At 50.8% G+C, this 25,407-nt stretch overlaps 1 protein-coding gene across 1 annotated transcript in view; it reads left to right on the top strand.

Moving 5' to 3' along the window:
• The window catches only part of ADAMTS15 (ADAM metallopeptidase with thrombospondin type 1 motif 15), a 20,492-nt gene extending 11,316 nt beyond the window's left edge, over positions 1 to 9,176 (top strand). Inside the window, exons 2-9 of the mRNA XM_018078735.2 lie at positions 3 to 189; positions 4,360 to 4,492; positions 5,029 to 5,196; positions 5,622 to 5,905; positions 6,689 to 6,866; positions 6,964 to 7,145; positions 7,723 to 7,898; positions 8,324 to 9,176. Coding sequence (XP_017934224.2) covers positions 3 to 189; positions 4,360 to 4,492; positions 5,029 to 5,196; positions 5,622 to 5,905; positions 6,689 to 6,866; positions 6,964 to 7,145; positions 7,723 to 7,898; positions 8,324 to 9,104 — 2,089 coding nt within the window. The 3' untranslated portion in view covers positions 9,105 to 9,176. The remainder of the gene's footprint in view (positions 1 to 2; positions 190 to 4,359; positions 4,493 to 5,028; positions 5,197 to 5,621; positions 5,906 to 6,688; positions 6,867 to 6,963; positions 7,146 to 7,722; positions 7,899 to 8,323) is intronic.
• Positions 9,177 to 25,407: the final 16,231 nt, after the last annotated feature.

Genomic DNA, 25,407 nt, shown 5'->3' with positions numbered 1-25,407 from the left:
AGCATCCGTAACCCCATTCAGATCTCCGTGGTCAAGTTCCTCCTCATTGGGCAGGATGACAAGGGGCCCAAGGTCACCAGCAACGCTGCCCTTACCCTCCGCAACTTCTGCGCCTGGCAGAAGAAGTGGAACAAAGTCAGCGACAAGCACCCCGAGTACTGGGACACCGCCATCCTCTTCACCAAGCAGGTGGGTGCAGGGGGGTGGTCTGGAGGAACTGTCCCCCATTTCAAGGAGCCCTGCACTGTGCTAAGGCGTTCTGCCATCTGCACCCCACCTCTGTGGTGCTGCACGAGGGAGGAGGTTGTGCTTCTGGCCGATTCCCCTTTCCCAAGGGAACCCCCACTCTCAGATGCTGTGGTGGGGTGGAGCAGAGGCATGGAGCCAGCCCTTGCTGTCCCCTGGGCAGGTTTTGGCCAGCAGTCTGGAACAATCCCTGCCAGGGGATAAATGAGGCCAGGAGGTGCCCAAAGACAGGTTGCCCCACAGGGAGAAACCTTCTGCTTCATCCCCTGTCTCCTGGCAACCAATGCCCTGCGGCTCTGGCTTCCAGCAGCCACCACTCTGAAATGAGGGGGCTGAACCCAGAAGAGGAGGAACATGGCCCCGCTTCCCCCTCCCCAGTTGGGAAGAGCTTCTGGTGCCACCTGCCAAGAAAAATACCTCTCCCTGCTTCCTCTGACTCATGCATGAGGTCCTCCTGAGAACCTGGAGCTCTCCTCCATGCTGGCTGCGCTGTTCAGGGCTGGAAGTGAAGCACCAGAGATTCAGCCAGTGCTACAGCCATGGGCTACAGGGGAGGGGGGACAGGGGAAAGCGTCCCCCACATCTGCTGTGGGCTGGACACATCCCTGTGCAGGGAGAGGGGCTTTGAGCTTCCTTTGGCACAGGCTCTGCAGGCAATGTGGGGTGTGGGATGAACTCTGCCTCCTTCCACCCCCACAAACTGGGTGATACTGCTCCAACAACCTACTTCCAATGCTCCTCCTTCCTTGTGGTCCTGTTCCAGCGTGGACATCAATTCAGTGCCTGCATCCCGAAATCACTGATGGGATGGGAGGAGGATGAGCCCAGCTTGGAGAGTACAGTAACATCCTACCCTGGCTGCAGCAGGCTTTGGCAGCAAAGGCTTCTTCTCCTTTCGCTAGCCCTGACGAGATGTTTTTGGATTAGGGACAGGTCAGGCACTCCTCTCAATGGCAGGGAGACCATTCCCAAAACATCTCTGCAAGTCAAACACTTCTGAGTGGGAAGGATATAACATCCCGCTCAGTTCAGCTGTCCCTAGGCTGAGGTCAGCGTAGGCTGACAATGGCCCTGGAGCAGGAGTGATGCTGTGCAGGACGTGCAAGACCTTGTCCTTCCCCTCTTCTTGTCCCCCTGCCCCGGACCAGCTGTGAATCCTGCGGGAGCACAGGCAGGATTGAAGCCCCGGCTGCTGGAGCAGCTCCTGCCTACATGGGGAGGCTTGAAGAAGTGGACACTGCTAACAGCCCTGCAGGGATGAGCCAGCTCCATCTCTGGTGGGAACCTGGTGAGGTCACCAGAGCTGCAGGTGGGACAGAGCCGGTCCCAGTGATCCAAAAGCTGTCGATCATGGCTGGGCTGCATTTTTTACACATTGCTAAACCAGCCATTCTTGAAATCCCAAAGCAAGCTCCGTGCACAGGCACACGATCGATGAGACATCTGCCTTTCTTGAGTGCATCCATCTGTGGTCCCCTGAAACCTTGAAGCTTATCTCCCTGCCAAAAAGCTGTTACATAAGCCCCTGACTCAAATTTCACCTCCAGCCCAGTTGATAGGCAGTTTCCAGTTATGTCAACGAGTTGCTGATGAATGGGGCTGTCCTTTCCTGCTTGGCTTTGCTCCCTCCCAACATCAGTCGTGCTGGATGGTGGATTTGCCTTTGGGGAGCTCAGTCCTGAGCCACCTGAGCTGGTGCTGTTGGAGGGTCCCGCAGAGCATCCAGCCTTCAGCTGCCCTCCTGTCTCTTGGAAATATTCTTGCACGGCACAGCAGAGAGCTCAGCCATTCTTCCCACCCATCCTGGACCAACAGATGTTTGCTGAACATCTTTGCTGTGCTGTAAAACCGAAGGGGTGCTGCATGAAGGAACTGCAGTGTAGCAGATGCTGCAGGGGAGTTTGGAAATGCTGTAGCTCAAGGCTCAGCTTTTTGGAGTTGCTTTGGATGCCCACAGGAAGCCTCCATGGAAGGGAGAGAGAGCTTATGAGCTGGTCTCTGAGTAGGTGAATTAATGCACAAGCCACAAGGATCCTCGCAGCTGACTTGGAGAACATCTTGAAGTTCACAAGGGATGAGGAAAAGGGATGAGGAAGGTCCCACAGAGGAAGAGTCAAGCTGTCAGGAGAGTGCCAATGGTGCATTCAGCAGGTTGTCTGCAGCCCTTTGGGGCACTGAGCATCCTCCCCGTGTCTGTGCTGTCAGCGGAGGATATCAGGGATGGTGAGCAAAGGCAGAGCCGGCACTCTGCACGCTTTCCTGCCTTAAACCTCTTCCAGTTCTCTCTCCTCCCTTCTGTAGCTCCATCCTTGCATTGCCTCTCCTCCTGAGCAGGCTTATGCCCAGCAAGGCTGGAGGAGGTGTTTTATGGGGCTCAGCACCCCTCATTAAAGCCCAGAGATGCTGCCTGGCGTCCCTTGGCCGCCCCAAGGAGGTCGTGGTGGGGGAATCAGGGCGTACCCGGTGACGAGCTGCTTGTCGTGTATCCCAGCTGGTGAGGTTCAGAGCCAGAAGTGGGTCAGTGTGTCAGTGCAGGTGTTAGACCGGGAGCCAAAATCTCGCTGCGCCTGTGAGGGAACTCTTCAAAGAGCGGCCACCTTGTCCCCGTGATGCTCTGTCATCCCTCCCCACGCACCTTCCTTACCCCCAAACACTCAGCACTGGGGAGAGCATGGGCGGGGGGGCCTGGGCCAGCTGCATCCCTGGGTTAGCTCAGCATGGTGATGGCACTGGCTCTTGGTGGTGTTTTGGGACTGGGGACCCTGTGCTTGGGCTTGTCAGCACCATTAATCACCCCATGCCCACTGGTGGTGGCCCTGTATGGGGCTGTGGGTTTGGACCTGCTTCTCCCTGCCAGCATTGAGGCAGGGGGTGGGATCAGGGATGCAGCAGGGTCCCAGCTGATGGGGAAAGTGTTGCAGAGCAAAGTGCTGAACCCACTTGTATGACGGGGTGTTCCACCACCAGCCCAGACCCAGACATTTCTTCACCTCTCTGAAGATCACGGTCTTGCCTGTGCCTCAGGTCTCCTGCTAAAGCCATCTCAGCCCTGGCCAGGGCTCTCTGAAGTCATCAGGACTGTTATTTACCCGCAGCTGAACCTGCCTGCACGGGAATGCCTTTCAGCTTGGAAACCTTGCTGGAAATGTTGGCAGAGCAGCTCCTGCAGGATTTTGAGCAGCCCAGGCTCTTTGGCTGGGCGAGCGTTGAGCATGAATCACACTTATTTATAGCATGGAAGCGCCCCTTGAGTCCCTTACGTTTTCTTTTCATGTGGAAAGCAGCTCCCTGCACCCCATGTAGCCTCCCCAGCAACTTTGGGACAGGACCGAGGGATGGAGATGGTGCTCTACCCCTATCAAAACACTGATGCACCCCAGCAGGGGAAGGGAGCACCTGAGGGCAAGGTTATTACCAAGCTGCAGCAACGGTGTGTCTTAAATGGACTTTTTATTTACACAAGCACCTTTGGATCCTGGAGAAGGGTAGATTCACCTACAACAAGATCCTTTCCATCCTCTCCCCTGGCAGCATCTGTGTGGGGTCAGGCTGTCCTCAGTTTGGGGGTGGAAGGCTGGGCTAATTCCTCTTGCTTGCTCCTTGAGGGATGGCTGCGGAGTGTCTTGGAGAGGCAGGAGCGCTTCCTTTAGCCTTGGAAACCTCTGGCCCTGGACCAGTGGCTTCTTCTTCCTAGGAAAAAGTTGAGAAATGAGGTTGGGAAGTGGGTCAGCTGTGGGTCCAAGGCCAGATGTAGTCCCATCCGCTCACCTGGGTCTGGTCCTTGAGCTCACACTTAAGAAGATGGGAGCCAGACTGGCTTCTCCACGCTGAAACCAGCTCCGCCCTGGCTGGAGGAACTGTTTGGGTGGGAAAAGCTGTTGCTGAAGGCACAGCAGGATGCTAGACACACCCCTGGTGCCAGGGTTAAATACAAACATACCGTTGCAGCCTGGTCTGGGTCAGGATTCAAATTTCCTGCCTCTGTGATTTCCATCCCTTTGTGCTTTCTCCCCCTCAGCAGCGCCCCTTGGGGTACCAGGTACGGGGTGCGGATGGGGAACTGCAGTACCTGTGCCGTCCTCAGAACTAACCTCTACCCTTTGTGCCTGGCAGGACCTATGTGGTGCCACCACCTGTGACACTCTGGGGATGGCAGATGTGGGCACCATGTGTGACCCCAAGCGCAGCTGCTCTGTCATCGAGGACGATGGGCTGCCCTCAGCTTTCACCACCGCCCATGAGCTGGGTAAGGCTCCCTGCTCTCCTCTCCTTCTTGGGAGGAATTACAGGAGCTGGCAGGGCTCAAAATAACCCTGGTTTTGTCTTCTGGAAGATGAGACAATGACCGGTGTTGGGTGATCGGAAAACTCCACCTCGGGGCACGAGACTGCACCCAAGCCAGGTGGAAAAGGGTAGCTGAGGAAGCAGAAGGCTTTGCTGTTGTCGTTGCTACCACAGTGGGTTTCCAGGATTCAGGAGTCCTGAAATAACAGGCAGAGGGCACAGCTGGGAGGAGGAGGAGGGAGGGGGGAGAGTGCTGGAGTCACCTTCTTTTTGCAATTTCCCTTGTCCTTCCTTTCCTGAGTGCTTTCCTCATGCACAAAGCACCTGGGAAAGAACTGGAAAGCTCACTGGCTCTCCTGGTCTGCCCACAGCCATTGTAATCCTTGCAAGGGCCTGCACCGCTCCGTGCCTCAGTTTCCCTTGTTGCAGGAAGCTGTGGGGGCCCTGCTCTGCCTGGCCTGCACGGTTATTCACGCTGCCCCCTTTGTGCAACCCCAGGCCACGTCTTCAACATGCCCCATGACAATGTGAAGGCCTGTGAGGAGGTCTTCGGCCAGCTGAAGACCAACCACATGATGTCCCCCACCCTCATCCAGATCGACCGGGCCAAACCCTGGTCAGCCTGCAGCGCTGCCATCATCACTGACTTCCTCGACAGTGGCCACGGTGAGCCCTCCTGTGCCCCTCGCCCTCTTACCTGTGTCTCTGCCCTGTGGGAGCAGGGTCCATCCCTGGGTGTGTTTACTGGGAGACATGGGGGGCTGTAGAGCAGTTCTTCTCCTGGCTCTGCAAACAAATTCAGAAGGAAAGGGGGAGTTTGGCAGCATTTCTGTACCATCCAGGCTTCCTAGGTGCTGGGGTGCCTTCAGCAGTGACATCTGTGCTGAGGCTGCTGGCACAGCTCCACAGCATCACCAGGAGATGAAGTCACTCGGGTCTGGGATGCAGCTGACCTCAAGGGTATCCCTGGGGTAGCACCTGGATAGCTTTGGCCAAATTTCCAGCAGCCATCCCTCACTCTCCCTTCCCACACTGGTCCATACAACTCCCCCAGGACCTGGTAGACCCTCTCTCCCTCTCCATTCCTGCAGGGGACTGCTTGCTGGACCAGCCCACCAAACCCATCCCACTGCCCGAAGACCTGCCGGGGACAAGCTACAGCCTGAACCAGCAGTGTGAGCTGGCCTTCGGGGTGGGCTCCAAGCCCTGCCCCTATATGCAGTACTGTGCCAAGCTCTGGTGCACGGGTAAGGCACGTGGGCAGATCGTGTGCCAGACTCGGCACTTCCCCTGGGCCGATGGCACTGGCTGTGGCGATGGGCGCTTCTGCCTGAAGGGAGCCTGCGTGGAGAGGCATAACATCAGCAAGTACAGGGTGAGTACCTGTGCTAGGAGCCCCAAAAACATCCCCTGGGGTCGCTCCGAGTGGGTGCTGGCTGAGCAACTCCTCCACCTCCTGGTGCTGGGAACCCAGCGTGAGGTGACTGATGTGGGAGGAACTGGACATCCTCTGTGCGGCCTCACCTTGAATATTATGGCAGTTTTGGGCACTGGAATATAAGAAAGATATTAAGCCATTAGAGAGTGTCCAAAGATGGAGATGGGCCATGAGGGGAAGCCGTGTGAGGAGCAGCTGAGGGCACTTGGTCTGTTCAGCTGGAGGAGACTGAGGGGAGACCTCATTGCAGTTCCAACTTCCTTGGGAGGGGTGGAGGAGGGGCAGGCCCTGAGCTCTGCTCTGTGTGACCAGTGACAGGACCCCAAGGAATTGGCCTGGAGTTGTATCAGGGCAGGCTTAGGTTGGATCTTAGAAAAAGGTTCTTCCCCCAGAGGGTGGTCGGGCACTGACCAGGCTCCCCAGGGCAGTGGGCACGGCCCCAAGGCTGCCAGAGCTCCAGGAGGGTTTGGATGATCCTCTGGGGCACAGGGTGTAACTCTTGGGGATGGGCCTGTGCAGGGCTGAGGGTTGGACTCGATGATCCTTGTGGGGCCCTTCCAACTCAGCACATTCTGTGATTCTGTGGTATTTCTCAAAGAGTGATGCTGCTGCTCTGCTCTGGTCAGCCCTGGGCAGGTTTGGGGGCAGCTGGAGGTTTTGCTGGTGAAGGGATGGAGATAGTGAAGGGGATGCAGCATCTCATCCCCTGTATCCCCTCAGGTGGACGGTGGCTGGGCCAAGTGGGCTCCCTACGGGCAGTGCTCCCGGACGTGCGGTGGTGGGGTGCAGCTGGCAAAGCGGGAATGCACTGACCCGGTGCCGGCCAATGGGGGCTCCTACTGTGAGGGAATCCGCGTCAAGTACCGCTCCTGCAACCTGGAGCCCTGCCCTGCTGCAGGTAAGGGGCTGGAGCTCAGCTTGAGCTGTGACAACCCCATAAAACCAGAGCTGGAGGTCCAGGCTGGTACTCAGCCCCACATCCCTATTTTTTCCAGTGCCAGGGAAGAGCTTCCGTGAGGAGCAATGTGAGGCTTTCAATGGCTACAGTCACAGCACCAACCGCCTCACTGCCTCCGTCTCCTGGGTCCCCAAATACTCCGGAGTCTCACCCCGGGATAAGTGCAAGCTCATCTGCCGGGCTAATGGCACCGGCTACTTCTACGTGCTGGCACCCAAGGTAGGTGAGAGACCCCCAGAGTCAGCACCTGGGCTGTGGGATAACTCCAGTGAGTCTGGAAACGAATGAATTTTCTTTGTCTGGTGGGTGGATGGTGTTAGATGAGGTGGTAGAGGAGGGGAATCCACCAGGCTGCTATGAATCAACTGTATATGTCTGCTTTACCTCAGGGTTAGAGTTGATCCAGAGGTCTTCCTCTGGGTTTGTAAAGGTGCCTCTGGGATATTCCCACAGTCCTGGAATAGAGGATGATAATTATGGTGCTGGGGAAGCGATGTGCAGGACAGGGTGGGCATCCGGACATGGGTCTGAGTGGGGTGATGTTATGGTGTCCCTGCAACGGAAAGGACAGGAAATTCTATAGACAGAGCAGAAAAGGGATGTAGCCTCATCCATCTCTCCTCAGAGACCCCCAAAAATCCTGACTGAAAAACAGAGCCTGAGCAAAGGGCGACATAGTGCCTGCTGGCATCTCCTCAGACCTGTTGGATGAGTTGGGGTTGGACAGCCACCTCTGGGGGAGTTTCGGGAGTGTCAGAGGGAAATGAAGCAGCTTGATTTGCTCACCCTGGTGCAGGTTGTGGATGGTACCCCTTGCTCCCCGGACTCCACCTCGGTCTGTGTCCAGGGCAAATGCATCAAGGCGGGCTGTGACGGGAAGTTGGGCTCCAAGAAGAAGTTCGACAAGTGCAGTGTCTGTGGAGGAGACAACAAGAGCTGCAAGAAAGTCTCGGGCTTGTTCACCAAACCCATGTGAGTGTTTGGTGACCACATGTGCTTGCCCTACACCCAGCTGTGCTTTTAAGGGTGGGGGATGCAGGAAGGTCATGAAGAGGATGATAGGGGATAAGTCCAAGTAAAATCTGCTGATGCTCGTGTACATCACTACATGGAGACCTGGGCTGGCTCTGAAGGAGAAGCAGGACACATTAAATGTGCTACTGGCTCCTGATGATGGAGTTAATCCCTGGAACTGTTGAGCTGAAGCATCTTGCTTGTATCTGTGCAACATCAGCCTTGACAAAACTCAGTGTAGGGAGGAGGTTCAAAATGGCCTTCATGGGAAGGAGGAGACAACTGTAGGGGTGAGAGGATCTCAGGGCTGTAGCTGCAGGGGGCTGAGGTCATGTGTAGCATGATGTCCCTGATGTCCTGCCCTGACTGCTCTTCTCTTCCAGGCACGGCTACAACTTCGTGGTGGTCATCCCTGCAGGTGCCTCCAACATTGACATCCGGCAGCGGGGTTACAAAGGGCTGATCAGCGATGACAACTACCTGGCTCTGAAGAATGCACAGGGCAAGTACCTCCTGAATGGCCACTTCATCGTCTCGGCCGTGGAGAGGGACCTGATGGTGAAGGGCAGCGTCCTGCGCTACAGCGGCACCGGCACCGCTGTCGAGAGCCTCCAAGCCTTCAAGCCCATCCAGGAACCCCTGACTCTGGAGGTGCTCTCCGTGGGGAAGATGACCCCTCCTCGGGTACGCTACTCCTTCTACCTCCCCAAGGAGAGCAAGGAGGACAAGGCCTCCTACAAGAAGGAGGGCAAGACCCCACCAGACCTCAACAACAGTGTGCTCAGCCTGTCCAACCGCCTGGATGGCGGGAGACCAAGCTACAAACGTCCCTCCTACAAGTGGGCGGCGGGTGGTTGGGAGGCCTGTTCCGTCACCTGTGGCGATGGGCTGCAGAAGCGCTCGGTGGCCTGTCGCGATTCCTACGGGCAACCGGCTGCTGAGTGCGACGCGGCGCAGAGACCCCCTGACGTCCGGCTCTGTGGGGAGCCCTGCCCGGCCTGGGAAGCTGGACCTTGGTCTCCCTGCTCCAAGAGCTGCGGACGGGGCTTCAAGAGACGGGCGTTGAAATGTTTGGTCCCAACTGGGCGCCTCCTACCCCGGGAGAATTGCAATTTTCGGAGGAAGCCGCAGGAACTGGATTTCTGCACCTTGAGGCCGTGCTGAGCAGGTCAAGGGGTGTCTGCGAGGAAGGGCGTGGTGTTCCTCTAGCTGGGTGCAGCTGAGCAGCAGCCAGGGGTTGGGAGATGGGGAGATGTCCATAGCACATAGCAAATGGGGGGAAAAGTAAGAAAAAATGGACAAAAAAGGGAGCTGGGTGTTGGGACACCCCACGCACCTGGGAGAGAGGGCTTTTGCCGACCAGGTCTCTCAGAGACAGAGCGGGAATGAACATCTACCTCGAAGCCACTGATTGACACGGAAACCACCAGTGGAGGCAATGGGAGTTGGGGGGGACAGATGGAAATGAGGAGCATCATCACTGCCAGAGATGGATCTATGTACAGGCAGGGAGATGCCCCTAAATTGCACAGTTGAAGCCTCTCCCCACCTTCCCAGGGCCAAGCCTACCTCCTCTCTCCCCTGACTCCTTCAACACTTGTGCTAAGCGGGATCAAAAGGATTTTACCAATGCAATGACTGACAAGGTGCTGGGACTGAGGCCTCCAGGGCTCGCTGGTGGTGACTTTGTGGTCCCAGCAGCGTCCCCAGGCCAGGCTGGAAGGTGGTGGCTTTATTTTCGTTCTCTCGTCATGTTTATGACCTGACCAGTGTAAATTTTATGGTGCTTAACTCTGTATTTCTTTAACCTCCTTCCTCCTCTCCTGATGGATGTAAACCTTGTGTAGCAGGGCCGGTGTTATTCCCAGTGGGATCTCACCTGCCTGAGGGTTTTCTAAGGTGCTTTGGGATGGGGCTCTGTGAGCATCCGGATGCTCCTTGACACCCCAGTCCAGGGCAGTTTGTAACCTGCCCACCTGAAGGCTTTCAGGGTTAAAAGGGATCACTGTGGACCTGAGGTTTGAGCTGTCATTGTAAAAAAGCAACAAGCAACTGTACTGTAGTACCACAGGGTCAGACACAGCCCCAGCAGTCACTGGTGCTTCATTCCACTCTGGAAATGGTGCTTGATGCTTAATGAGACCAGTATGCCATGCCCAGACATCCCACTGCCCTCTGACCTTTGGGCCAGGTTGGGATGTTTTTCCTCTGTGTTAAGCCCCCCTGAGATATCCTGAGCTCTAGCAGAGCTGGTGTAACTGCCTAGCATTGCTTCTGAGCTGCAGAAAGGGAAGATCAATTTGGGTTTCAGGCCCTCCTGGGAGCAAAGAGACTCAGTAGAGTTCAGTAGTGCAGGAAAAGAGGGAATGTTGAGCCTCTTGCTGCTGCAGAGCATCTACAACCACTTTCTCACTCCAGAGTCTTGTGCAAGTGGTTATTCTGTACCTCTGGTGGTTGTGCCCATTGTGGTCAGAGGCTGTTTTACCTCCCTCCAAAAATCATTTAACCATTGTTTAGGTCTCTTGCTAAGATGAAACAAGCAGGGACCATTTAATTTTTTGCTTCATCACTGATGAAGGTGCTTCTTAATTAAATTAGCTGTGACTGGGAGCAAGCCAGAGCATCTGGGTTGACCTACACAGTTTTGGGATCATCAGAAAGGGATTTTATGGATGAGACACAGATTTTGGGTAGGTAGAAGATGCTGTCTCAGCAGGTAAAGGCTTGGAGCTTACCTTGCTTGCTCAGTCCCATGGAGGTACAGCGTGGAAATGCCCCTTGGTTGGCTCCCAAAGGTCTCCAGCTGTGGGCAAGATAAGAACGATGACTACAACCAGGACAGTGGTGGCATGAGGGTTCCCTTGCTAGATCTTTCCACTGGCTTCACAAACTGCATATGACAATGTTTGTGGGCCCATCCTCCCTGGATTGATGTAATTCCTTTTTCAACACAATAGTATTCTGCGTCTCCACACTGCTCCACAGAGCCAGGAGCAGATGTTGTGGTTGCTCTGCACAGCAGGGAAGAGGATTTAACATTCTTAGGAAATCCCTCCCAGGTCTCCATTCCCGTGAACATACCATCCATTTTTGGAGAGTTTTCCCGCCGAGCCTTTCCTTTGGGGACAGAGCTCTGAGGAGCTGCACTTTAGTGTCTTGCCATCCCACAGCTGGTTTCCAAGCCACCAAGCAATTGTCACCCTTGATCCCAGGGAGGGCAGGGATTCCTTGTGTGAGGTTCTTTTGCTGAGAGTGCAGCAAAAGGACGGAGATGCCAATGGAACTGGCTGCTTTGTGTATACCATGTATACTGAACCTTGATCTCTGCTGTTTGTGCATCAATAGCAACCTGAAATAAAACTGTATTTAAAATTACACCTGCTTCCCAGTGGCACATGGTCCTGCCAAAGTTATTATTTGGTGGCTGCAGGGCATTTCAAGTCTTATTGTGAACCCAACCTTTTAAAGCCTTGGCTCATTAATTGAAGAACAAAACAACACCTTTGAAAGCCCAACAGGTTTATTCTGACTTGGTTCTGCTATAGGATTTGTTGTTGGTAAAAAAGAAACCCAAGCTGAAGGATCCCAGAGGAGGATCAGTCCCTGTGAGCCCCAAGGGTCACCACCAGCAGAATGTTAAATGAACAAGGCTGGTTTGCTGAAATCAGGCTGTTCTTTTGTCAGAGAATACAGAGTTAAAAGGATTGATGTAAACTGAAACAGCACTCACACATCCTGGAACAACCACGGCTGTGGTTGTGGAGTCAGAGCCCTCCTTCCCTGTTCCCCTGGGGCCCTTCCTTTTACTGGGACACATCAGCTCAGGGCTGCCTGATGTCACCCCCTCCAGCTCTCAGCAGACTGCCTGAGATTTTATTTTCCTCCAGCAAATGCAACTTATTTCTCTGTTACGTTGTATGATTTGGCAAATTTCGTGTTTTATTGGGGGGCAAGCTGTGCAAGTTTGGAGTTGGCTTCCTGCCAAATCTCCGAAACTTGACAACAGGGTCTCCTTCCCAGAGAGGGAAGGAAAAAAAAACGAAAGACCAGGCAGCCAAAGTTCTAGCCAAAATATATATATATATTATGTATAAAACAGAGATATACAATGAGAATTATATATATGAATCTATGACCCCAAATAGCTTCCCGAAGTCGAAGGGAGGAGGGGGGAAGGGAGAAGGGAAAAGGATAAAATAGGGTGAAAAGGGACAAATAATAAAACAGATCTACACAATCTAAAAACCCAGCAAAGCTGAAGAATTGGCAAGAGCTCACCACTTCCCTTGAAAGAAAGCAGTACGTCTGGACACGGCCCAGCACTCCCCCCTCACGCGTGGCCGATAACAGCAGTCACTGTAGGCCTCAGCTCCAGATAAGCCAGGCCCAGACAGGGACCACCGTTCTCCAACCTCGCCGGAAGAGAAGAGAGCGAACTCTCTTATCAAAGCCTTATTTATACCCTAGGTTACGTAAAGGAATAGCATGGAATACTTCCTTGGTCACCTTCCCAGTTCCTTCCTGGTTACAAGCTGGTTTCCAGGAAGGCCTAGACTGAAACCATCACATTCTCCACCCCTTATTCCATACTATTTCTTTACGTAACACCTGTATATTGTGTTCGTCTCTATCCCGCACATATACATATACACATATACATATATACATATATAGTCCATGTTTATTTTTTCTCGAAGGCTGTCGTCTGTCATTGAAGATCAGCACCACCAGCAACTCGATTTGTGTTCTTGGCCCTTTCGTCATAATCACAGTTCCGGTTTAGGGCTGGCTCATTGGTTTGGGCTGTGTCATCATCAGCCATCCTTGGATTCTCGTATCAGCTTTGTTCGGGTCTTTTTCCCATCTGGTGTCTGGTCTCCTGTAAAACACAACTCAAGGCACAGAATTAGTTTTTTCCCAGGCTTAGGTTTCCTTGAGGCACACATTGGATCTCTCCATCCTTCCTCATAACCCACCAGGTATATCCAGGCCCTTGAGCAAAGACAATCCCACGAATGGGTTTGTCTTGGCCTGAGGGAGGAGTGATCCAAACGGCCTTACCTAACATACCTTTTAGATGGATCGCTGGAACTTTGTCTCCATCTACAGTGTGGAGGGACTCTGCTTGGGCAGGACCAGCTCGGTTGACAGAGCCTCGGGTGTTGACTAACCAGGTGGCCTTGGCTAAATTCTTGTCCCAGTTTTTGTAAGTTCCCCCACCTAGTGCCTTTAGAGTCGTCTTCAACAGTCCATTACACCTTTCTACCTTTCCTGCAGCAGGTGCATGATATGGAATGTGATATACCCATTCAATACCATGCTCCTGTGCCCAAGTGGCCACTAGACTGTTTTTGAAATGAGTCCCGTTGTCTGACTCAATTCGCTCTGGAGTGCCATGTCTCCACAGGACCTGCTTCTCAAGGCCTAGGATGGTGTTTGGGGCTGTTGCATGCGGTACTGAGTATGTTTCCAACCATCCGGTGGTTGCTTCCACCATGGTAAGCACATAGCGTTTACCTTGGTGGGTCTGTGGCAATGTGATGTAATCAACCTGCCAGGCCTCTCCATACTTATACTTATCCCATCGTCCACCATACCACAGGGGCTTCAGTCTTTTTGCCTGCTTAATAGCGGCACAAGTCTCACAATCATGGATAACTTCAGAAATTACATCCATGCTTAAATCCACCCCTCGGTCTCGTGCCCATCTGTGGGTGGCATCTCGGCCCTGATGACCGGAAGCATCATGGGCCCATCGAGCTAGAAACAATTCTCCTTTCTGCTGCCAGTCTAGGTCTACCTGTGACACTCCTATCTGTGCAGCTCGGTCTGCCTGTTCGTTATTAGCATGTTCCTCATTAGCTCGCTTCTTGGACACATGGGCATCCACATGGCGGACTCTTACATTCAGATTCTTCGCTCTGGCAGCGATGTCCTGCCACAAGTCAGCAGCCCAGATGGGTTTTCCTCCACGCCTCCAGTTCATCTTCTTCCATCTGTCTAACCATCCCCATAGAGCATTGGCTATCATCCACGAGTCTGTGTAGAGGTAGAGTCTTGGCCATCCTTCTCGTTCAGCAATGTCCAGGGCCAATTGGACAGCTTTGAGCTCTGCAAATTGACTTGACTCGCCTTGACCCTCAGCAGCTTCTGCCACTCGTCGGGTGGGACTCCAAACGGCCGCTTTCCACTTCCGGTTCCTTCCTATGATACGGCAAGAATCATCAGTGAAAAGGCCATAACGCCTTTCTTCATCTGGCAGCGGATCAAATGGCGGAGCTTCTTCAGCTCGGCTCACTGGTTCTTCCTCTTCTTCTGCCAGGTTGAAGTTCCCACCTTCAGGCCAATTTGTGATAACCTCCAGAATTCCAGGGCGATTTGAGCTTCCCAGGAAGGCCTAGACTGAAACCATCACACAAGCTCACTTTGCTTTCCATTATCACAGAGTGAACTAAAAGATCATCTCGTTCCACCCACTGCCATGGGCAGGGGCACCTTCCACTAGATCAGATTGTTCCAAGCCCCGTCCTGGCCTTGGACACTTCCAGGGATGGGGCAACCACAACTTCTCTGGGCAACCTGTGCCAGGGCCTCCCCACACTCACAGGGAAGAATTTCTCCCTAATATCTCATTATAAAGAGGCAAACACAACAGACACGTCTGAGCACCTTCCCCCTCACCAGCTCCTTCAGGGATTCATTGCATGTGCCTCCCCCCACAATAAAGCTCACTTTCAGCCCCAATATATCCCATACTGCAAACAGCTTTACTGGGAACAGAGAGGGAGATTTCCACCCAGCACAGCCATAGCTTTCCCCTCATGTATCTATTCAGGAGCAGAAAACCAAGTTAAAACCATCACCTTGGCTCCTCCAGCACCAGGTGACAGCCACATTTTTAACCAGATGCCCTTAAAAAATCACTCAGAGACAAAAAATTGCCAAGCCCCAAGTATTTACCCGAAAAGAAAGGAAAAGTCCTCAACCCTGGTGCCAGAAACACCTACTCAAAGGGAAGGCTGGTTTAAACAGGGAAAGCTGATGGTGACTTAATGGGGCTGAGACAAACACTGACATCTGGCAGCAAGTAGATGACACAGGTGATGTTCTGCATCCATATTAGGCCTGAAACCACAGGAATAGGCTCCTGGTACAAGAAGAATGACATGGAGCATCATATGCTGTGTCACTGGGGAAGGGGTGGCTTTTCCCAGCATCATGAGATGCTCCCATTGGTGGTTCTCAAGAGTTCCTTGTTTTCCAGCACTGAAAGTTTTTGTGTGTTGCTTCCCTTCACTGTGGGGAGGGGAATCTTCACTGTGGCAGAATCCAACTTCTTTGGATTCTCCGATATCTAATAAAAGGCTGAGCTGCTTGCTTTTCTCTTTGGGGAACACTGAATCTTCACCTGAATCCTTCATCCATCCTAAATGTGGAGAAAATCTGGAACTTCAAAACCTCAGCTTTGCTGCTGTTAAACTGGGGTTAAAAACAACAAGGGAAATGAAGGTGGAGAATGGTCTAATAGAGCAATGAGCATAACATTCATCCCCTCAGGCCAAGAAGTCATGCCCAGGAGTCTCCATTGTGGTCCAAACCCATCCCTAGCTGAGCTGGAGGACTGGAGATGGCTCGGGCAGATCACCCTCAATCCTGCCTCTGGGACTGGCTGCAAATCTCCTTGTTTTCATTTGCTCCATGCTGAAAATCAAGAAGTTTGGGAAAAAAAAAGATTAAAAATAAGGATTACCTGGAGTGTAATAATGGCGAGAAACTATCAAAGGTGAGGGAAACGCTCCTGCCTCATTTTTTGATCTGGTCCAGGGCTTTGACATGGCTGCAGATCAGCTCCCTAAGATTGGGATACTGCCTTGCTATATATATATATATATATATATATAATTGCCATTACTGTTAATAATAATTCTAATTACTGGCCTTTGCCAGGAGACAAAAGCAAAACCAGACGTACATTGAATGGACCTAATTGATAACACATGTCCTGCAGGAAACCTCTACTGGGAGGAGAAATAAACTGGGAAGGGCTCTGCTGTGCCTGGGAAAATGGGAACGTTCACTTGGGCCGGGGGATGTAAAACAAGATGCTGACATGAAGCAGGAGTGGGAGACCCCAGACCCTCTCCCTGCTTTTCTCCAACACCTCTCCCGGCGCTGACACTGCGATAACCACGGTTCTTCCTGAGTTTGGCAGGAAAAATCCTGCTCTCCAAGCAGAAAAGGCCTTTTTCCCACTCTGGCACCTCTGAGAATGATCTGAACTCTGGGTCAGGCACCCAGGGAAGGCTTGAGCGGCTTTTCTGATGGGGATGGAGCCCAGCTCCAGCACGGGACAGGCTGGGAAGGGATGCCAAGCCCCGGCAATGCTGACCCCCTGGCAATGCTGACCCTTTGCAGCAGACTAAACTTCCCCTGTTCTCCCAGCCAGCAAACTGACACGTTCCCACAAGCATTTCTGCTGGTTTGGGTTATTTTTGGGTTTATGTTGTTGGTTTGTTGTTTTTTGGTTTTTTGGGGTTTTTTTCCTAATTATACAGGACTCTCAGTGCCAAATTTATCTGGCCAACACTAATCTGGCAAGCAAAGCTCATGGATTTATGGCAAGAAAGCTCCCACCTCCTTATTGACCAGTGGCAGGGGCAGGATTTTATTTTTTTAGAGGTCTCCCTCAAATATTCTCACTCCCATAAATGCATAATCCTTGGAGAAGTGATGGCAGAAGGAGCAAGACGGTGTTTGATGGGATCAAACTCAGCTCTCCCAGGGAATGAGCTGAGTAAATCAGGCAGCTGTTAAAGATTATAATCCTTAACTAGGTAAAACCCTTGGAAATTGAAGCTTTCCAGCTGACTCTTGGGGAAGGTGCTGCCTTTGGATTTAGCCTAATTAATATCAAGTTCAGCCAAGCAAGCCTGGGCTCCCAAATGGTTATTTAATGTGGCTTGATTATATTTAAAACATTTTTATTTTCATCCCACTTGTAAATGAATTTAGCGCTGGTGAAAGGTGTTGGATTGACAACCCTGGAAATATAAGTCCTCAAGGAACTGTGTTTTGGAGTTGTAAGGGAACAACACTGTGTGTAATACAGATGTAAGGGTAATTATTTGCAGTAACAGCTGCTTTTTGCTCTAAATTAAAAAGTAGAGACCATGGGGATTCACCAGAACATCTGAGACACTTTCAGGTGGCCCAAGCACTGGGCACGGCCAGAGCTGGATAAGCAACACTGCCTCTGAGCCACTGAGGCACTCAGGGCCACATTTTAGTGTTTAATTGATATTTTTATTTAAATACTGCACATTTTTTCTCAGCCCTTAAGCATGGTCTTCATTTTGAGCCAGGACCTCAGCACCTCCCTGCTTGATACAGCCTGTAAGCAAAGTTGCAAGTTTACATCGAGGCTGAACAGCCTTTGAGGTGCACAGAAAGGAGAAAATATCCTAAAAATATCCCTCCCCACCTCATAGAAGAAGGTTTTCTCTTACTAATGTTCTCTGTCGGCCTTTTCTGCAGCTCTGTATCATTCAGAATGTTTTCAAAGCACGGCATCCAGGCTCTGGAGAGTATAAAAACATCTTCCCTAAATTCTGGTCACTACAGGGAATCACCACGACAGAGATAGTTAATTATCACTGTGTTTTCCACGACATATGTTTTCCAGAAGCAGCCCCATATCCTATAGAAACCCAGGCGTGAGAGGTAGAGAAGGACATCTGCACCAGGGATGGAGGGGAAGGAGCAGCAGGATGATGAGTAAGGAATAGACTGAGTCTACTTAAAACTGGTCTATCCAGAAATCTTAAATAAACCCCAGGGAATTTGGGGGAAAAGGCAATATCCCCACACTAGATGTGAAGTGAAATTAGGGAGACTAAAAGGCCAAGTCTTCATCCATCTTCAGATGCCTCCAGGATTTAGGGAGAAGCAGGATCTGAGGTTCAGTGTCTTACTTGGGGTTACCAGGGCAAGGGATGGCCTTGATCACAGTTTTCCCAAGCTGCCCATTAACCCCCAGCCTTCAGCACTTACCCTCAAGGTGAGGATATACTGGGCAGAAAAACAAACATGGAGGAGGACGGACACTGAAAGACAGGGAGAACCTGGGCTGGGCTGTTCTCTCCTAAAGGCATGAGAAAAAGGAGAGAGTGGAGAGAAAAGGAAACGGGGAGAAAGAAGGAAAACAAGGGAAACCTCAAGAAGGAGATGCTAAGGCAAAGCAGATGTTATTCCACCTGAATCCTGGGTTTTTAAGCTTTTTCCACATCCCTGGAGCATCTCAGAACAGTCAGAGCCCCTCCATGAGTCAGTCGCTGCCTGCGTAGCTACACCGTCTCCTGAGGGGCTGCCAAAATGGGATGGGGAGGAAAGGAAAATCCCTTTTGTGTTGTTCCCAGTGTACATTTTTGGGGTGTATAAAACAGTTTGAAAAGTGTGGTTTTTTGAAAAGGAGACCTGTAGCTCAGTCCCTTCTAAGCTTATTTTTTTCTGCTTTTGAGGAAGAGAGGACATATCTGCTTCTTCCTGTCCTTAGGACCATCTCCTCAAGAGCAAGGACATGACGTCTTGAATGAAAGATGAAGCACATAATTATAAAGCATTTAAAAAAGTCTGTTTCCAGTATAAATGAATCAGCATAATTCCTTCCTTCCTTCCTTTCTTCCTTCCTTCCTTCCTTTCTTCCTTCCTTCCTTCTTCTCTCTCCCTCCATCATTCCCTCCTTCCTCACATTTCCAGTTACATGCTGTTAGAAAAGCTTTAGGGATTTTGGTTCTTAATGCGTCCAAATGGTTGATGGAAGTGTTGGTTTTCCAGTCACTGCCCATGTTTCCTATTTGGACCTGAAAAAGCAAAGTTTGCCTTAAGCAGTCCGTCGCATGTGCAGGAGTCAATGCTTTGTTTCCTTCTAGTAAAGAAAAACTGAAGCCTGGTACAAAGTGAGGGATATCCAAATATTTTCCTTGGAGCTGCCCCTGGGGAAGGCACATGGGGCGGTCCTTGGTCCCCAGGGTGATGCTGAGCTGAGCATCCCACCCAGCCCCGGCACGTGCCACACTCCTCCACGCCCAGCCCTGGAAATTACTGACCAAATCCATCTGGGATTCACTCCTAACAATACCATTGGAGGGATATATATTTTTCTTGGGAGAGGTGAATTTATACGGGAAAGGAATCACCCTACCCTTGGCTTTGCCCAGATTGCAGGGCTTTGCTCTTCTCGCTGCCAGGGATTCCTCTTGCCTTTTATTTTTCTGCTGTTTCTGCTGATGGGGAGCCAAAAGCTCTAGGGAACCTGTTTCTGATCTATCCTCTGTCTCCTCTCAGCTGCTGGGGGCTCTCAGCCTCCTCCATGGTATGGAGATGTGGCTCCATCCAAGGGTTAACTCTTCCAGCCGCCTTTCCACATTTTTCCATTTAATATTGCCTCTGAAGAAACAAACAGAGGCGAATCCCACCCTCTCCCTGGAGACGCTTTCTTGGCTTGTTCCAGAGAACATGCAAATAATCATTATTTGTCCTATATTTTCTTTTTCAGTGCCTCACTTCAGCAGCCTGGGGGACTGAGTAAATGAAACGACAGAACGAACAAGGAAAGCAATAAACCCAGATAAATAACCAACTGATAAAGCTGGAGTAGGAATAAGATAAAAAAAACCCTGACAACATTCCCCTTGTGGTGTGGAGAGGCTGGAAAGGAGGGACAGATGGATGGGGGATATGGGGCTCCACTGATGGATGCCAGCAGTGTACTGCCAGCTGGGAGAGATGTGAGCACAGACATCTAGGACAAGGCTTTAAATCCTCCTTGTTGTGGGTAGAGAGCCCAATTCTTTGGGGGTAAATCCTTCATGGAGCAACAGTGAGATGTTTCAATTTGCTTGGATGAGGGCGAGACCCCCATGGGATGGGACCTTCTCGTTCTGCATCCCATGTGCTGCTATTTCCATCCCTTTTAGTCACCTTTTAGTCTTTTCCACTGGCTTTTTCTCCCTCAGATTGGTTCATCTACATATATAGATATATAAATACATAGATATATACCTTTTCTTCTCCCCTGGCTGTAGGTTGTTGTGCCAAACAACCTCTAAACCCAGAATCAAACCTTAGCTCTTGCTCAAATCCAGGCTGCAGAGTCTCAATCCCTGTTCAAGCCATGGTTGCTCCTGCTGGAAAGACTCCAAACCCATTGGAATTGTTTTAGGGCTCGGGTTTGCACTGTGAGCAAATGTCTATTTACAAGAAATCACATTGCTTGGCTGTATCAGAGATGGTCCAGCTGCAAGGGATGCACAAAAACTCCTCTTTCAAGTCATTTAAGTGGGTGCCTCTTAAAATAAGAGATCCTGCAGCAAAAAACAAAATCACAAATAAAAAAGACATTAAAAAAAGTGCACAAATATCACAAAAGAATTTACACTTTTGTTCTTCCACAAATGGGAAAAAAAATATCAAGTTGGTGGGTGCACCTCAGGACACTGAGAAATTCCTGATGCACCCTGTTGTCATGTCCAGGCTGCAGGTCCTGATTGTGTCTGTGGCGCGGAGGCTGAAAATACCATGTTATAGATGCTTTATAATATATATAAAGGCACTATGTAATATTTGTAATAATATTTAATAATGCAACGCAATGATAATAGAATCATAATCATAGCATCACTGAATTTTCTGTGTTGGAAGGGAACCAAAAGACCCACAAGTACAAATAATAAAAATAACAACAATAATAATCATAACAACAACTCCAACAATAACAACTTTATTATTTTAAATAATAATAATATATAATGTATTATACATAATAGATACAGTATACAATGTATAGTATATACTATATATAACAATAATATACAATGATATATAATAATACAATGCAAATAGAGCCAATATCTTGCTCTGGATGCAGCCACTATTTCCAAGGCATTTTCCCATCCCACCAAAGAGCAATCCCATATTTTTCTTTCCCGGGGCAGTGGATTTGTGCCTTTCCCCCTCATCTCTCATCTCCGAACTCCTCGGAGCCGATAATGAAAAACTTCCCGCCTCCTTGGGCCTGTTGCTTTCCCAGATCAAAAAGGCTCCTGGAGGAAGCCAGCAACCATAACAAAGCCATTTGCTAAGATAACATTATTTCAGGATCATGACTGCTTTCCTACATGTGCCACAGCTCCCACGGATAATAAACAGCCTCGCCCAAAACCCTGCAGCATTCCCTGCAAAGGTGATTTCCATCCCAGCACATCCCATGGGTGATTTGAATCACACAAAATCACAGAATGGTTGGGGTTGGAAGGGACCTCTGGAGATGACCCCCCTGCAAAGGCAGTGTCACCCAGAGCAGGTGACACAGGAATATATCCAAGTGGGTTTGGAATGTCTCCAGAGGGAGACTCCACGCCTTCCCTGGGCAGCTGTTCCAGTGCTCTGCCACCGCCAGCTTAAAGAAGTTCTGCCTCATGTTGAGGTGGAACTTCTTTTGATTTAGTTTATGGCCATTGCTCCTTGTCCTGTTGCTGGGCACCACTGAAAAGAGCCTGATACCATCCTCTTGGCACCCACCTTTGAGATATTTATATGGATTGATGGGATCCCCTCTCAGTCTTCTCCAGACTAAACAGGCCCAGATCTCACAGTCTCTCCTCATAAGAGAGATGCTTCAGACCCCAAATCATCTTTGTGACTTTCCACAGGCCCTACTATGGGGTTCATAGTAACAATATTCAGGTAAGAGTCCTTCAGTGCTGCTGAGAACAGAAAAAAGCACCTGTCAGATTTCATGGATTCCTCAAATCAGCAGCGGGACAAGGCCGTCATGAATGTACATGAACTGACAGAATCAGACACAGCTCCCACCTCTTCCTGCAATCCCTAATCTCACTAAATTTTTTTCCTCCATTCTCCTCATATAGTCAAATCTCTCATACTCATTCTTTGTTGCAGTCATGGGCCAGAGTACGGATCCCAGTCCAACGGCTCCCTCCCCCTCCCCAGCACATTGGGAAATGTTTATGACCTGGCTCTTACAGCTCTAGAGGTGCTGAATGCCCTTTTCCCTCAGCTCCTGATGGGCAGCTACAGACCAGCTTTTAGCTCCGTGCTGAATTGGAGCCAAACAAGGTTACAGGCACACGGGAGTGGGTCTGAGGATGCTCCAGCTGCACTGCTCCTCCTGCATCCCAAAACCTGTGTCTTGCCCACTGAGAAGGACCAGCTCTAGAGGCCACATCACCTTTCCCTCCTTACTCGCCTTTTACTTCATCGTCTTGGAGGAGACTGAGGGGAGACCTCATTGCAGTTACAACTTCGGGGGAGGGGCAGAGGAGGGGAAGGCACTGAGCTCTGCTCTGGGGGGACAAGGGACAGGACCCCATGGAATGGCTGGAGCTGTGTCAGGGCAGTGTCAGGCTGGATCTCAGGAAAAGGTTCTTCCCCAGGGGGTGGCTGGGCACTGAACAGGCTCCTCAGGGCAGTGGGCACAGCACTAAGGCTGCCAGAGCTCAAGATCATTTGGATGATCCTCTGGGGCACAGGGTGTGACTCTTGGGGATGGCCAGGAGTTAGACTTGATGACCCTTGTGGGTTCCCTTCCAACTGAGCATATTCTGTGTTTCTGTGATTCTGTGATCCCTGCCTGCGAAACAGGTACATCTGCCTGGGATAATCCGGGTAGCCGGGAGTGTTTGTATCAGCTCCCCAGTCTGCACTTCCATGTTTACTCACATCGGGCTTGTTTAAAACCCACTTGACAGAAGAATGGATGTGTGTGGGTTAGTTATGACTCACGACAAGCTAAAATCCCCTCCTCTCAAGTCTGACATCACTTCAGAGCAGGGACAGCAAACCCAATCCGCAGCCTGGAACTCATGAATCCATGTGTCACATAAAACAGAAAGGTAAATGAATGGTGCAGGAGGATGATATATGGATTTTATCATGCAGGAGGGAGAGGAATATCCTTCCCAGTTGATGTCACCCCCTATTTACACCAGCTGGCAATGAGACCTATCCCATCTCAGGGTTGGAAGAGAGGGAAAGTTACGTTTGAGGGCTCAGCTATTGGGTTAGAAAAGGTGCTCGGCATCCCTTTCCCTTTGGAAAGCAAAGCTCACAAATCTTCCTGGATGACACTATTCCCCCTGTAAAGGTGGAAGTCCAGGTGTAGGAGAAAAGCAGGAGGGAAAGGAATATTAATGGAAAAAGTCTAGACACGCAACCACAAATTGGGGTGCTCCTGCTTAAGAGATTAGAGGAGCTCAAAAAATGCATGTTTTCCTAAATTGTGTAAATCACATCCCAACAAATCCTATAAATGCCTGGTGGAGGAGGAAAGCAGGTCTGATTCCACCTGATGGCACCAGGACGGTTTCCCAGCAGGAGGCTTTTGTGGGCAGTGGATGGTGGGAGGTGAGACTGATGGAGGTTCCCCATGGAGGAAGGAAACAGAAGCCTCAAAGTAGGGAGAAATTCCTCCTTGTTCACTGATTTCTTCAGAAATCCAAATATCACAAATAGCCTGAGAAGGAGGCTGTGCAGCAGATGGGCTTTGGGCCCTTTGGGGAAGCTGGGAATCCATCATGGGAATGTGATCTTGGGAGGCTGCAAAGCTGCGAACCCAGGAGATTTGGGCAGCTTGGGAAACTCAGGAGTCCTGCCTTGCCCTGGACCTTGGACCAGAGCCCAGCTCCAATCCTGCTCCATTTAAGCTGTGCCACTAAGCCCCTTCCAGCCTGGGACACTAACCCTTGCCTTGGTGAGTTCAGCTCTGCACAACCCCCCTGAGTCCCACAGATCAGACCCCAACAATCCAGAGAAAGCTACTTTTGTCCCAAACCCACGTCCTCACCCCCTTCCTTCTTCCAAGGACTCTTGCATCCAAGCCAACGTCATCTCTGCTCCCATCAAAGGCTTTCCCAGTGTCGTTTCCTGGCACTGCTAGCTCACTCCAACCACTTCTGGATGCCCCTTTGCTGGGGATATCTTGCTCTCATCAGTACAATCCCAGTTCATTGCACAACCCGGGTCAAATGCTGAGATCTGGGAACTGGATAGCGTTTCTCCCGCGATTGCTCTGAGCAATTACTTCAGGGAATTTATTTATGTCCTTTGTGGTCCCTTGTGCAATTTGTATAAAATCAGGGTGCTGGCCTCCAGCATGACACACAGAAAGGATGGGGCTGCTCAGATTTCCCCAGATTTGGACATTTTGACTTGGGGGGGCAGGGGGGGAGTGGGAAAGGTTGAATTTTCCACTGAGTTCAGGAACATTTGGTGAGGGATGTAGGGATTCTGTGATCAAAGCACATGATCCAAGGTCAAGTGGTAGCAAAGCATCCTTGCAGAGTATCCATCAAAGGCTTAGGAGAATTAAGGCTAGGGATGAGAGTCTTCCATGTTCTGTGAGATTTTGGGGATTGCTTCAACCTCCTGACCTCTGGCTGGTTCATTCCTTTAGGTTTCCTTTGAAAAATCCCAGTTTAGCATCTTCTTTGTAGAGCTTTGCCTTTTCCCAGCTCCCCATGGAGGGGAGAAGGGACCAAGTTGAGCATTTGGTGGGTCCCAAACCCACACCACAGAGTCCGGCCCGAAGGGCTGAACCTCTGGAGGTGCTGAGCCTCTGGAAGTGCAGGAACCCCCTCATAAGGGGATAATTTTGGGTGTTGTGCTTTAACAAAGAAGGTTTGCCCCTATAGCAGTGCCTCCCCAGAGCTTTGCTTTTCACTCTCAAGTGCTTAATGGCTTGTGTTTATGAGACCTAAAAATATTTACTTGGGGAAGAAGGGGCAGGGAGAGGAGACATCACTTGAAGATTTTATGGGGCGTGCTTAGGAAACAGGCTTGTATAAAAATAATGTGGTATTCAAGTTCCAAAAATCAAGCACAACCAAACAACAACTCAGGACAAAGCCCCTGAATGACCCCGAGGATGATGCTGGAGGATGGAGACCCCAGCAGGAGCCAGCCCTTTGGAAACTTTGCCCAAATTTCATGGCCAGGAGGGTTTATGTTGTGACCTAAGCTCTCCTCAGTATTTTACCTTGTCCCAACTCCTCACATTCTGCTAATGAGCTCCCAGGAGGAGGGAGATTTTCAGAGTGATGCCGATGTTGGAAGGGAAAAGGGTTCAGACAAAACCCAGGGACTGCTTGAGAGGAGCAGGAGGAATTTCGGCATGGGACAGCAGTAGCCTGGATGTGTCTGGCTGGAATTCTTCTCCCAAAGAAATATGAAGTGCTAATTCCCTTCTCCCTGGGGGCTGGGCCAGCATGAGCCAGGGTTATCAGCACAGGCAGAGCACCCTCCAGAGAGGCCACATGAGGGGGGACGGGTGGTATTCAGACCCAAGGCAGAGCCAGTTCCGCTCTTTTGCTTTATTTTTAAAGGGCATTTTGTTTCCAGTGAGAAAAGGGAATAAATCAATGATGTCCATGGCCCCGAGAAAGGAACGCCT

The sequence above is a fragment of the Manacus vitellinus genome, unplaced genomic scaffold (genome assembly GCF_001715985.3).
Source record: "Manacus vitellinus isolate BGI_N305 unplaced genomic scaffold, ASM171598v3 scaffold_41_pilon, whole genome shotgun sequence".
Lineage (NCBI taxonomy): Eukaryota > Metazoa > Chordata > Aves > Passeriformes > Pipridae > Manacus > Manacus vitellinus.
This window is presented reverse-complemented; position numbering and strand designations above follow the sequence as displayed.